Here is a 12,306-nt window from a genome sequence, read left to right on the forward strand (position 1 = left end):
AGCACAAACAACCTCAACCTGACGTGCCAGTGGGGTAACTGCCGCACCACGACGGTCAAGCGCGACCACATCACTTCGCACATCCGCGTTCACGTGCCCCTCAAGCCGCACAAGTGCGACTTCTGCGGCAAGGCCTTCAAGCGCCCCCAGGATCTCAAGAAGCACGTCAAGACGCACGCCGACGACTCTGTTCTGCTGCGCTCGCCAGAGCCCAACCGCGGCGGCGCCCACGGAGCCCAAGGCTACCCCGGCCAAAACGGGAAACGTAAGTCCTTTCACATGACGTGCTCGGTTGTCGTCGTCCCGAGCCCAGCCGTGCTCGCGCCCTCTCTCTCCTTTCACAATCTAACAGCCTGCAACAGTGGTCGCTGACTTGCAGGCCCTTGCCGCTACAGCGAGTGGATATCAGTATCCCGACAGCGCAATTGGCCCCAATGCAGGCTACGGCCAACAGCACCCCGGCGGTGCCCCAGCCGGCTTCTACGGAGGCCCGCCCCAAAACTCTGCCTATGGCCCCGTCTACTATGCTGTAAACCAGTCGCAGCAGCTCAACAACGACTACGAAATCAGGAAGCGCGCCGCCTACGATGCGCTCAACGAGTTTTTTGGAGACGCCAAGCGCCGCGCAATCGACCCCACGACCTACTATGACGTTGGCCAGCGACTCATGGGTCTTCAGGGTGTCCAACTTCCTGTTCTCGGTGGCGGCGGCTACCAGGGCGGCATGGGCGAGTACGGCGGCCACGGAGGCACCATGGTTGCCCAAGCGCAGCACCCTCCCATGCACCACCCCTACTCTCTGCCACTGCCCAACCTGAGGACCAAGAGCGATCTTCTGAACATTGATCAGTTCTTGGAGCAGCTGCAGAGCACCGTCTATGAGAACCCCAACCACGCGGCCGCGGCCGGTGTGGCGCACCCCGGCCACTACATCCACACGGGCGCCAGCTACCGCGCTAGCAACTCGCCGCCCGGCCTGTCTTCTAGCCACTCTCAAACTTCTCACGCCACTGCCATCGGCTCCACTACCGCTGAGACTCCGGCTCTGACTCCCGCATCGAGCGTTTTGTCGTACGGCTCACAGCACTCGCCCGGCCCGTCGCACTCCGGAAGCGGCGTCTCTCCCACATCAAGAGGATCCATCGGCAGCATGTACCCCACTCTCCCCTCGGTCAGCGCCATGTCAGACATGTCTTCTGCAGCTCCGTCATCGGGTCTTGCCCCCGCTTTCGACTCCGACAACCGGCGACGATTCTCGGGTAATCTCCTGCAAAAGGCTGCTCCAGACCGGTCCGAGAGCAACTCAATGGACACTTCGAGTGATGGCGCTTCTCCCAAGGAGCCGCAAGATGCTGACCAAGATACTCTCCACCACAACGTCAACCAGCTGGCTCTGCACTCGCCCAAGGTTGACCCTGCTCTTCGCTCACCAAGCGTGTCCTCGTCTACTACCGAGCAAGGCGACTCATCCCAGCAATCTTGGGTTGAGAACATTCGCGTGATTGAGAGACTCCGTGCTTACCTCAAGGAACGACTAGAGGCGCACGACTTCACCGACGATGACGATGAAGAAGACGAGAAGCACGACTCGGAGCGCCGCATGAGCGACGACGATGCTCATAACCTATATCCTGTCCTGCGCGCTGTGCAAGAGGGACGAGAATAGACTTGGCGAAACATGGACAAGTTCATGATGGTTTGTGGAGTTTAGGTTGGGAGATTGGCGTCAAGGCGTTCGCCAGGATCACCAAGGAGGTGGCATGATAGTCCTAGGTTATTTTGTTGATACAGCGATGCCTTACTTCTGTTCGCTTTTTCGATCACTACTCGGGAAAATGCCTCTTACGACCTGCTTGTTCAGTCAGCACGTTTTTTTCTTTTTCTCCCAAGACACACTGTGTAAATTTTATGATTTTCAACTCTTCATTCTTGAATATCTGCTGAGCGAAATGGCCTAATACTTGCGTGATGCTTGCAGACCTTTATGCCGTGTACCTGTTTTGTAGGCGGTTGCTATTATCATCTTGCCAAGGCTCGGATCCATGCAGTCACCCTCGACCCCCACACTGAAGCCCGATCATTAATGTCATCATCCCCACGTTCCCTCAGCCCAGGACGGCGGATGCTTGCTCACACGACCCACCCGCAGCCGTGTGTCGTGCATAGTGACATGTAAACCCTTGATCTTGTCAGCTTCTTATCATCACTCACGACAAAAGTCTCCCTTCAACCTTTGCATTCGTTACCTTTGTGCACCAACACACCATGGCATACGGCCGAGGAGGCGCAGGTAATTACTACGCAGCCAAGGAAGAGAGCAAGAAAGCTGCAGAGGTAAGTGCTCGTGCAAGTCTAATCGTCTACATAACGCGGCCAAGTTGACATTATACCAAGGATCTCGAGGCAAACCGCTCCGCTTCAACTGCTGCACCACCTTCTGACTCTTCAGCCACGGTGCAGCCTGCCAACTCATCGCAAACCTATGCACACATGGGTCGTGGTGGTGCAGGCAACTGGTACCAGCCTACTGAGCTGCAGAAGGACGGCACGTTTACTCAGCCCGGTGACTCTACTGCTATTCCGACATCTCCCACCCCGCAAATCAGCACTCCATGGCATCCAGAGGGCCAGGAGTTGCCTGTTGCAAGGAGTGGAAGAGGCGGAGCCGGCAACTTTGTGTGGAAAAGCGAAGAGCAGGCAAAGGAAGAAAAAGAGGCTGATGTGGCGGCCAAGCAGGATTTGAGAGAGCAGGTAGAAAGGAGCGTTGAAGCTGGACTGGCCAAGCCTCCTGGTGCGCTGCTTGGGAAGCCGGTCGAGAAAGGTTGGTGACGGCTCCAGATATGAGAGTTTAACGCGGAGCGCATAACGCGCTGGACTTCCATCTTGATGTTTATTGCAAAAAGGACAACAACATTTCCAAAAGAACACTTCTGCTTGGTCCAACAATATCCTTTGCACCAGCGTGGCATTTGCACCACTCAGCAATGACCCGTGACGTCTCCTCAAGACTGCCTCTTGAGGCATTTGCCGCTCTTCGCACACTCAAAAAGCCACTTCTTGCATTTCCAAACATCACTAAATTAGACTAAACGCACTCTGCGTTTCGTCGCATTCTACACGTGTAGACCATGACGTCGCGGCCTAACATGGACAGCCAGGCCCGTGCACTTTGTTTATCGACGCCCTAGCCGATTCCTCCCACATCCCGTCTCTCCCCACCCACAGACCATCCTCAATCTCCACCCCCAACTCCATTGTTCACCCTTGCTCAGCAGTTACTTGAGCTGTTGGTGCAATATGGCGCGTCGCTCTGCCCGTCTCTTGAAGGTGTGTGCGCCTGAGTCGCTCGTTTCCCCTCGTGTGTTTGTTTACATCTGCTAATGCGCCGCTCTGCTGTAGCGCGAGACGACGCCAGATGTCTCAACAAAGCCAGCCGATAACTCGCATACCGCGTCCCCTGCAGATGTAGGACTCCCGGATCTCCCAGAGCTCCCAGAGCTTCTGGAACCTGGTGCGAAGACGCCGTCGCACTCCAAGCCCTCCGAGGGCGCCCAGTCTTCATCCAAGCTCGCACAAGCAACAACGACCCCTACGCCCACGCCGCACAGAAACAAATCTACCCAGGCGTCTGCTGCTGTCACAGAGATTCACACGCCCAAGTACCGTACGCCCATCAAGCCTGCAGGCCAGGAGATGCACCCGGCGCATCATCACGCCAGCACCGCCAAGGTCCTGGACGAGGCACGCTGGCTAGGGTTCCAGTCATTGGGCGCGCACACTGCCCCGCCAAAGGCAGTTGGTTTGGCGGTAGGCCAGGCTACTCCTTCAAAAACTCCTGTGCCTGCTACGAGCAACGCTGCCAACATTGGCTCGTCGCCCAGTTTCGGCTTCCGGTTCAAGTCGCCTTCCAAACCGGACGAGGCTGAATTGAGCCCCAGCTCGCGCAACATCTTGAAGGATGCCGGCATCACAGGTACGCCTGGTGCTGGATGTCGCGCTCTGTTTGGTATGTGGTGGCTTGACTCTGTCTAATTTCTTTGTCCTGACTTCTGGGTAGGTACCAGCGAATGGTCCTCCAAGGCCGATGTGTCCCCTCAGCGTAAGAAGGCGGAAGCCAAGGGCAAGATGGCCCGCTTCAGCGACGCGCACATGAAGCAATTCAAGAACATGGACTCCATTGCCAATCACCCTTCGGCATTCCGCGCTGACCCAGCCCGATTCAAACCCGTCATTGGCCAGTCGCAGAAGAAATCGCCTTCAAAGCCAGATGTTGCCAAGCCAGAGGCAGGCAAACTCAAGCGCACACAGTCAAAGATGGACCTTGCAGAATCGAGCAATTCGAAGCGCGCACAGCCCCAAACGACCGCGACAGACTCGGGAAGCAAGATTCCACCGACACCGCTGAAGCGCACACTGCCCAAGCCGGACGCTACGGGCTCCAGTCTGCCGCGCTCTCAGCCCGCTCCACGAGAAGACGAAGGCGATTGCAACCGGGCAGCAAAGCGTGTCAAGCGCACAGAGTCTGATGATGCCTCTACTACCCGTCCTTCACCGGGCGGGAACAAGCCTGACGCTTCTACGCCTACGACTGCAACCCCAGCGCGGAGGATTACGTCTCAGACTGCGCTTCCCCGTCTGGCCGCTCGTCTCATGACGCCTACAAAGTCGTCGGTTGCACGTTCGCAGAGTGTCAAAAACGTGAAGACCACATCGATGATTCCAGCCCTTGGAAAGTCGCCTTCTACGGCCAACCTTGCCAGGGCCTCATCTATAGATCAGACACTGTCTCCGTCCAGTAACCTTAGCCAATTGCGGGCTATGAGAGATGGTGCGAGAGAAAGCATGCGCAAGGTATGTATGCACGTTGAATTTCATTGAAATATCACTAAACTGTGCATAGGCAAGCCACAACCTCCAGCGTGTTCGCTCGATCCTCCGCACTCCTAACCGAAAGTTCTCAAATGACCCCACCAAGATTGCAGCCGGTACACACATGTCCCCTCCTGTGTCAGACTTCGACGGAGCGCCACCCGCAATTCCTGCTACTGCCCCCGTGAAGAAGCATGTCAACTTTTCGAATAGTACTCTGGAGCGTGCATCGCACGACGAATTGGGCAAGTCGCCGTCGCCTATGAAATTTAGAGCCGGCACTGAGGTGCCCACTGGTGCCGTGATCTATCCGAGTCTAGGTTCTGTGGTCAAGTATCCGGAGCTGTCCCAGGAAGCTGAGACCCTCACAAACTCACCATCACGCCGTCTTATGTTTGGTGGCGAGACACCCAACCACCCGCGCTCTTTTTCATTCGAGTCTGGAAAAGCCATCAGCTTTGGTATGTGCTAATATCTTGATCTGATTGGATATGTTTTGCTGATCCTCTTCCAGGTCCTGCATCAAGTGGCACGATCCGCATGGTCCGCAAGAGCGACGGTCCCGAGGAAAAGAGGCGCAAGCTACAAACTGTGCAGGAAGCGTCTGATAAGGAGAACGATGGTCCTGCCGAAGAGGAGACACGCTCGACCAAGAAAGCAAAGCTTACGTCTGCGCCCACTCCAAAGACTCCCGCCAGGACCAGCAAGATGCTGCGTCATACCCCAGGTGCCCGGTCCAGCACCATCAGCAAATCGAGGCTGGATTTCTTGGCTACACCCAAGCGGAGCAAAGCTTGATTTCGGCTTTGCCTGTCGCCCTTGTTCACTCTTACACTTTTGTGACTTTTGAGCGTTCCGGACCGTGCTTCCATGTCCTAAGCACGACTTATGCCACTTTCCTAATCTCACGAAACCTGTCCTTTTTTCATGTCATGGCGGCGGGCGTAATACTGGGTGGTTTTGCAGATATCAGCTGTCACATTTTGTTTCTTGATTCACGGAATCTCATGTCCTTGGTCATTGCATACAGCGGAAACGGTCTTGATGATCAAGCCTAGCTCAGTCTAGCCTATGTACAATATATCAAATAGAAAGCGTATGCTCAAGTTGATAGGCAAACTCGTGAGGCGTCCGGTGTGGAGTGGCCGTCGATGGTGACTAAGCCACGCGTCTCGTGCGCATCGTAGTCGGACCTTTTCCTAATGCGACGTCACATCGCTAATACGTTTGGCCGATTCAACGAGCAGTTCCGACCGCTTGCAGAAGACCCCACGGCACACACAAGGGCATTCCCAACTACTGCTACGTCATCTGAGTACGCGCGGACACATCACGCCTTGCTAACGAGCAGGGCGCCTTCACATCATCACCGTGGCGTCGCTGAACACCCTGGTCGGCGAATTGAAGAAATCCTTCAACTTCTTCAGCAACAGCTCTTTGCTAGGCATCAGCACAGCCTCTTCCCCACGCGGGACCGAACATTCCACAGACGCGCTATCAAAGATTATCCGCTTCCTGCAACACCGCGGTTTGAGCGGCGTCGCAGACATTGTCACCAACCCACGCTTCGACGACCCGGCCTACCTTACCACACTAGTCATCGCACTCGCCTCCTTGATCGTCGCCATGTCGTGGTTCTCTCGTGCTGGCGGCAGCTGGGGAGGCCGCTTTTCGCCCTTTGGCCGTCCGGGCAACTCGCCAAACGCCAGCGTCGTAAGCGACTCCGACTTTTCGTACATTACAAACGAAGACCTGCGCCGGAACGGGCAGGCGCAAGCACCTGAAATCGTCGACTGGGACGACAAGAACCCAGACCGGGACACCGATGTGCTCATCTTCAAGCATGGACGGACACACTACCCTACGCATTTCCCGGCACATAGCATACGTGATGGAGATTTGAAGATTGGCACGGTGCGGCAGGCTGCGGCGAAGAAGTTGGGCGTCGATGACCACCGAAAGATACGCATGTTTTACAAGGGCAGGAATTTGAAGCATGACGAGCGGACCGCGCGAGACGAAGGCCTACGTGGCGACAGCAGCGGTAGTGAAATTCTGGTTACCGTGGGCGAGGGGCCTGCCGCCGGCTACGCCACTGGATCAGAAGACGCAGCACAGCGCGCCTGGAGCGAGGGTGAGGACGATGATGATGACGGTGATGATTCCGGCGTGAATGCATCGGGCAAGAAGAAGTCCCGCAAGCGCGGTGGCAGAAAGAGCAAGAAGAAAGGCGCCTCTGCAAATACTTCTGGCACCTCGACACCTGGCTACTCCACTGCCGGTGCTGGCTCAGAGTACCTCCCCATGCCGTCTCACATCAACGCTGGACCCCGCCCTTCGTCTACGCCTCCTCAAAACACCAAGCCTGCTCAGCCTCATTCTCCGATTGCCAAGCTCGAAGCCGTCGCCAGCAAGTTCCACACCGAGCTCGTGCCACTGTGCGTGCAATTCATGTCGAACCCGCCAGAAGACAAGGCCAAGAAGACATTCGAATACAAAAAGCTGAGCGAGACAATTCTCACCCAGATCATCTTCAAGCTAGACGGTGTGGATACCGAAGGCGACCCAGACGCAAGACTCAAGCGAAAGGCGCTCGTCAAGGAAGTACAGGCCATGATGGCGAAGCTAGATGAAGTTGGCAAGGAGAGCTAGTTAGATCATCATGTCTTTGTGTCTTTTTGTTTCTTTTACGACAACGGCTGAGGAGGAGGAGGAGGAGGAGGGGGGGGAATGGCTTTCATATGCAACTTAATGGGGGAGGTGCGCGGAGGATGAGTTTGAACATCTTCTTCTTTTCTCCTTTCTTACCTAAATCGCATCGATGACTACGACGATGATAGACATGGGATTGCTTTTTTTTCTTCCTCTCTTGGTCATGAGGGTCCTTTTTTTTAGGGAGGGGGGCATCGTTCATGTAGGTTAACATCAATTTGCATAGCCAGAGTCCTTGTTCTTCTTTTTCTTCTTCTTCTTCTTCTTCTTCCTTTTTTTCTTCTTGACCTCGTTTAATGATATATATTTCACTCTTGGTTTTTCTTTTAGACTCGAGTGTGTGTATGTGTGTGTGTGTGTGTGTGTGTGTGCTACTATAGTACATTGGCTGTCGATGCAAGGGTCCCCCCCACCATTTGATGTTCTTTCTTCCCTGCTTCTCTGCTAAATACTCAAAGCGTGTTGCTTCTTTCTGTCTTCTGGGTAGTTGGTTGCTTAGGTAGATAGTCGTCGTCGTCGCCGTCGTCGTAGCTTGTTTTCTGCTATATGTACCAACAACGTCGTGTGTAAAATAAAAAAAACCCTGGTTTTTTTTTGGGGTCTATCGTCTACATCATGTAGCAGCTGCTCGGACATGCAGCTTTCGGACTTCTAACTCCTTGTGTGTGTGTGTGTGCTGTTTGTGTGCCAAGTGAGTTGGTAATACGAAGACTCGCGCGATACGGTCATGCTATTAGATGGGGTTGGTGAGGAGTCGCACCAGGTTTTCCATATCTATTTGTCGCTGATGAAAAGAAAGGGATCTCGCTAACTTGGAACTAGGTACTACATTCTACTCATCATGTTATCCGTGATTCTAACCGTGTAGTGCTAAGGTTTGATTTGCAATATTGGACTATTCTAGATGGAAAAAAAATTCCACCCCTTGCATGTGTATGTGCGTATGTCGCTGAGCCCCCAGGCTTTTACTTACGTAGCCTACCTACACAGTCTGACTAAGTCGAACGAATCAGTATGGGGCACATGGATGTGGATGCTCATACGGCGGTGGACATGGATACCTGGGTGTACTCGCGGGGATATATGCTAATATCTTTTCAAGACTCGATTTAATATGTACAAACTGTGCTAGGCAGCGCGCTTTGTCTGCTTGTGTTGATGGCGGTGGTAAGCGTAGTCTGGTTATCGTGTAGTAACTCGTAGATGCTGGCGATGTAGATGCACGACTTGAGCTGTACGATTGCGCTAGTATGATTAGAGGGATGAGAATAGATGTGTAAACAGTTACTATGATATTACGACAGGTAGAAAAAGCACAGGCTGCACGTAGTCTCGCGAAGGAAGTCCTTTTGTTTAACCTACAAGATATGATGATGGCTATTGAATGGAGCAAGGCTATTCAAGATGAGCTTTCCAGGCATTTTCTGCGTTCCTAGTCTTGATTGATTGGGGTCTTATGAGCGAGCTTGATAGAGGGACTTTGTGTCATCGGGCTTGCAGATGTCGCCGTGTTGGTTCAAGTGCGGGTTTGGGCGTTAGTCAATGGATACTTAGGAGCTAACAACGAGTACGTATTTGAGATTTTGAATTCTGATATTCGTATAGATTGCGCGAGTCTACAACACTTGTATAGCGTGGGCCGGCTATGTTACTAAAACATAAAGTTTTTATCAAGTAGTATCTATAGTAAATTATTCTACGGTAATAGTGAGTATAATACATTCATTTTAACCAAGATCAAATGTAATAGCAATTGTTTGTGAACCTGCTGGGCAATAGGAACCTGTTTAGCTTAATTGATGTATTGATTTTAGACGTGATACCTGCATTAAATTCTTAGAAAAAAAAACAAAAAAAGTAGTCTTTTAAAAAGTATTTGTCAACTCACTATCTTCGCATTAAGCGCTTGTGTATTATTATAACTGAAATAATCAATAAAACTACTGTATTTTAACAGCTATAACGTATTCCATCACCGAGCGGGCCACATCACCGAGTGTGCCACTTTTTCTTGGCATCACGAACTTCACGTACGAAAGATAATGCCCCAACAACAGAACGCGATATTAACTCAGCAAGAAAGTAGGCTTACTCTAGCTATTCAGGTCTATCGTACAGGCCAGTTTAAGAGCATTCGACGCGCTGCAGCAGCCTACAACGTCCATCATCAGCAGATCTCTCAGCGGCTTTAAGGAATCACCTTTCGACCTACAACACAGCTAAATTGCTAGAAGCTAACTAAGTCTAAAGAGCAAACTATCGTACGATATATTCTTAACCTAGACTCGCGAGGATTTGCCCCCCGTCTATGTGAAGTAGCAGATATGGCGGAGAAACTACTACGCGAACGAGATGGCGAGCCTTTAGGCAAATGCTGGGCAGAGCGGTTTGTTACTCGTATAGACAAGCTTAGAACAGCCTTTAGTTAAGCAAAGAATTGTTAGAGAACTCAACAAAAGGATCTAGAGATTATTAACGCGTGGTTCAAGCTCGTACGAGAGACGGTTGAGAAGTATGGAGTTCATTTAGACGACATCTATAACTTTGATGAAACTAGCTTTTAGATGGGCGTAATTGGCTCAATGAAGGTAGTCATAGGCGCAGAGCGTCGTACGAGGCCTACTCTCACGCAGCCAGGCAATCGCGAGTGGGTTACAGTCATCCAGAGCATCTGCGCTGCGGGATACGCTACCCCGCCATTTATTATCTACAAGGGACGCGTCCACATCTCTGCATAGTACGAAGAAGCGGATATACCGTACGACTGGAAGCTTTCAGTATCAGAGAACGGCTGGACGAACAATGAGCTTGGTCTCGCGTGGTTAAAGCACTTTGACGAGCATACAAAGACGCGTTAGGTGGGGTTATACAGGCTACTCATCCTTGACGGCCATGAGAGCCACCTTAACCAAGAATTTAAGGATTACTGCCTCGTACGAAAGATCCTTACCCTCTGTATGCCTGCTCATTCATCGCACATACTTCAGCCACTTGACGTTGTCTGCTTTTCGCCTCTTAAGCAGAAGTACTCTCAACGCGTACGAGACTTGGCACGCCACCATGTCTAGCATATTAATAAGGAGCGCTTCCTTCTAGCCTTTTAAGACGCGTTTTTTAACGTGTTTACGTCCAATAACTACAAGAAGGCCTTTGAGGCAGCAGGGCTAGTCCCTATTGACGCGCAGAGAGTTATTAATCGCCTTAACGTACGCCTTTATACTCCACTATAAGAAGCTTAGCTAGAAATACCCTAGACGTCAAGAACACCAAGTAATTCGCATAAATTTAAGTCACAATTAAAGCTTGTAAGAGAGTCTTTCGTACGATCGCCAACTACTACACAAGAAGGCTTTTCAAAGCTTATTAAAGGGGCTAAGGAGATGCTACATGAGAATGTGCTTATAAAGGCCCGCGTAAGAGAGCTTGAAGAGCAATTAGCAGCAGTAACAAAGCGCCGAGGGCGCAAAAGAAAGCGAATTCAGACAGGTGGGACACTAGACTTTGGTGCAGGGGCATCGCAGGTAGCTGAAAGTAGTTCTGCTGGTCGTACGACATCAAAGAAGGCACGTGGTGAGGGTAGTCAAGAAAGGGCCCTACCAGGTCAACGGCACTGTAGAACCTGTGGGAGGACAGGCCATAACTCTCGTACGTGCCAGAAAGATGTAGAAGAAGATTCTCTTTTAGATACAAGTAAGTCGTACAAAGCATCTATAGCTAGTGTAGAGTAATCTAAGTTTTCGTACATGAAGTTCGTGATGCCAAGAAAAAGTGGCACACTCGGTGATGTGGCCCGCTCGGTGATGGAATACGTTAATAGATATAAAGCTTGTGAGTTTTGTCGCCCGCGCTACCGTGCCACACCATGTGCATATGCAGCCTCACCAAAACCACCTCCTAAATGAGGCTGTACGTGTTATGTGACTATCACTATGATTAGCTACATGAATAAAAAAGCGCATAGGTACAATGTTGAACAAGAAGTAACGCACCTTGCCCTGCGGTAATCTCGCCTTGTAGGCCTAATGATGGTTGCCAAGACGTACAACTTTACCGCCAGCACTCGAACCGCATTGTATCCCGATTCCATTGCTGTTTGGTTCACATGTGCGCTTCACCATGTCCATAGCCTCATCCTTCACTCCATCTTGGGCTATAGGACTAGCGGTGGTGACGGCGATAAGAGTAGTGATAAACAAGATGAGCTTCATGTTTGATATGGTTGGGGGGTAAATAATAATGTTTTGTCAGCGTGAAAATATTAATACAAAATAACCAGATATGAAATATGGGTTAGTTTCTTAGGCTTTAGGGAGTTGAACGCATCTTTATAGGGTGGTATTGCAGCACGAAATCACCATTTCTAACAAAGGCCTAGCAGTATGTCGGAGACAATTTCGGAGTAGGATAACATGACTCGAGGGGGTCAGCACATGATCTACAGGGCTTAAGTCCATCTCTCGTCTTGTTCCCGATTAGGCCGTTACCGACACGAGAAGCAGAGGCATCAAGGTCGGCCGTCAGCCCTGGCTTTCTGACACTAGCTCAGCGCTAACTAGCCCCACCACAAAGTGCGCGCGACCACAAAGTGCGCGCGCGGCCTCACCAAAACTACCTTAAAAACGAGGCTATAGAGCCACACCAAATAGATATTATCACGATATATTTTGGTGGTGAGATCAATAGGCTTTAATATATATATACAGCTATAGAAATCGAGACGGAGTT

The 12,306-nt window shown here is 51.5% G+C and overlaps 2 protein-coding genes across 2 annotated transcripts in view; both read left to right on the forward strand.

The window, feature by feature from the left end:
* SETTUDRAFT_167089 (uncharacterized protein) overlaps window positions 1-1,939 on the forward strand; it is a 3,841-nt gene extending 1,902 nt beyond the window's left edge. Inside the window, exon 3 of the mRNA XM_008023865.1 lies at window positions 363-1,939. Coding sequence (XP_008022056.1) covers window positions 363-1,666 — 1,304 coding nt within the window. The 3' untranslated portion in view covers window positions 1,667-1,939. The remainder of the gene's footprint in view (window positions 1-362) is intronic.
* Window positions 1,940-2,118: 179 nt separating this feature from the next.
* SETTUDRAFT_45428 (uncharacterized protein) lies at window positions 2,119-7,816 on the forward strand. Its single transcript, XM_008023731.1, has 7 exons — window positions 2,119-2,334; window positions 2,395-2,751; window positions 3,400-4,006; window positions 4,058-4,851; window positions 4,901-5,330; window positions 5,384-5,596; window positions 6,221-7,816. The coding sequence occupies exons 1-7, from the start codon at window positions 2,266-2,268 to the stop codon at window positions 7,519-7,521; spliced, it is 3,771 nt and encodes a 1,256-aa protein (XP_008021922.1). The 5' UTR covers window positions 2,119-2,265; the 3' UTR covers window positions 7,522-7,816.
* The last annotated feature ends 4,490 nt before the right edge of the window (window positions 7,817-12,306 follow it).

Source organism: Exserohilum turcica (assembly GCF_000359705.1).
Source record: "Exserohilum turcica Et28A unplaced genomic scaffold SETTUscaffold_11, whole genome shotgun sequence".
NCBI lineage: Eukaryota > Fungi > Ascomycota > Dothideomycetes > Pleosporales > Pleosporaceae > Exserohilum > Exserohilum turcicum.

Coding starts and splice junctions, on each gene's coding strand:
- SETTUDRAFT_45428 (XM_008023731.1), top strand. CDS start 2,266: ATGGCATACGGCCGAGGAGGCGCAGGTAATTACTACGCAGCCAAGGAA. Junction 2,752..3,399: donor AGCAGGATTTGAGAGAGCAG/GTAGAAAGGAGC, acceptor GCTCTGCTGTAG/CGCGAGACGACGCCAGATGT. Junction 4,852..4,900: donor CGAGAGAAAGCATGCGCAAG/GTATGTATGCAC, acceptor AACTGTGCATAG/GCAAGCCACAACCTCCAGCG.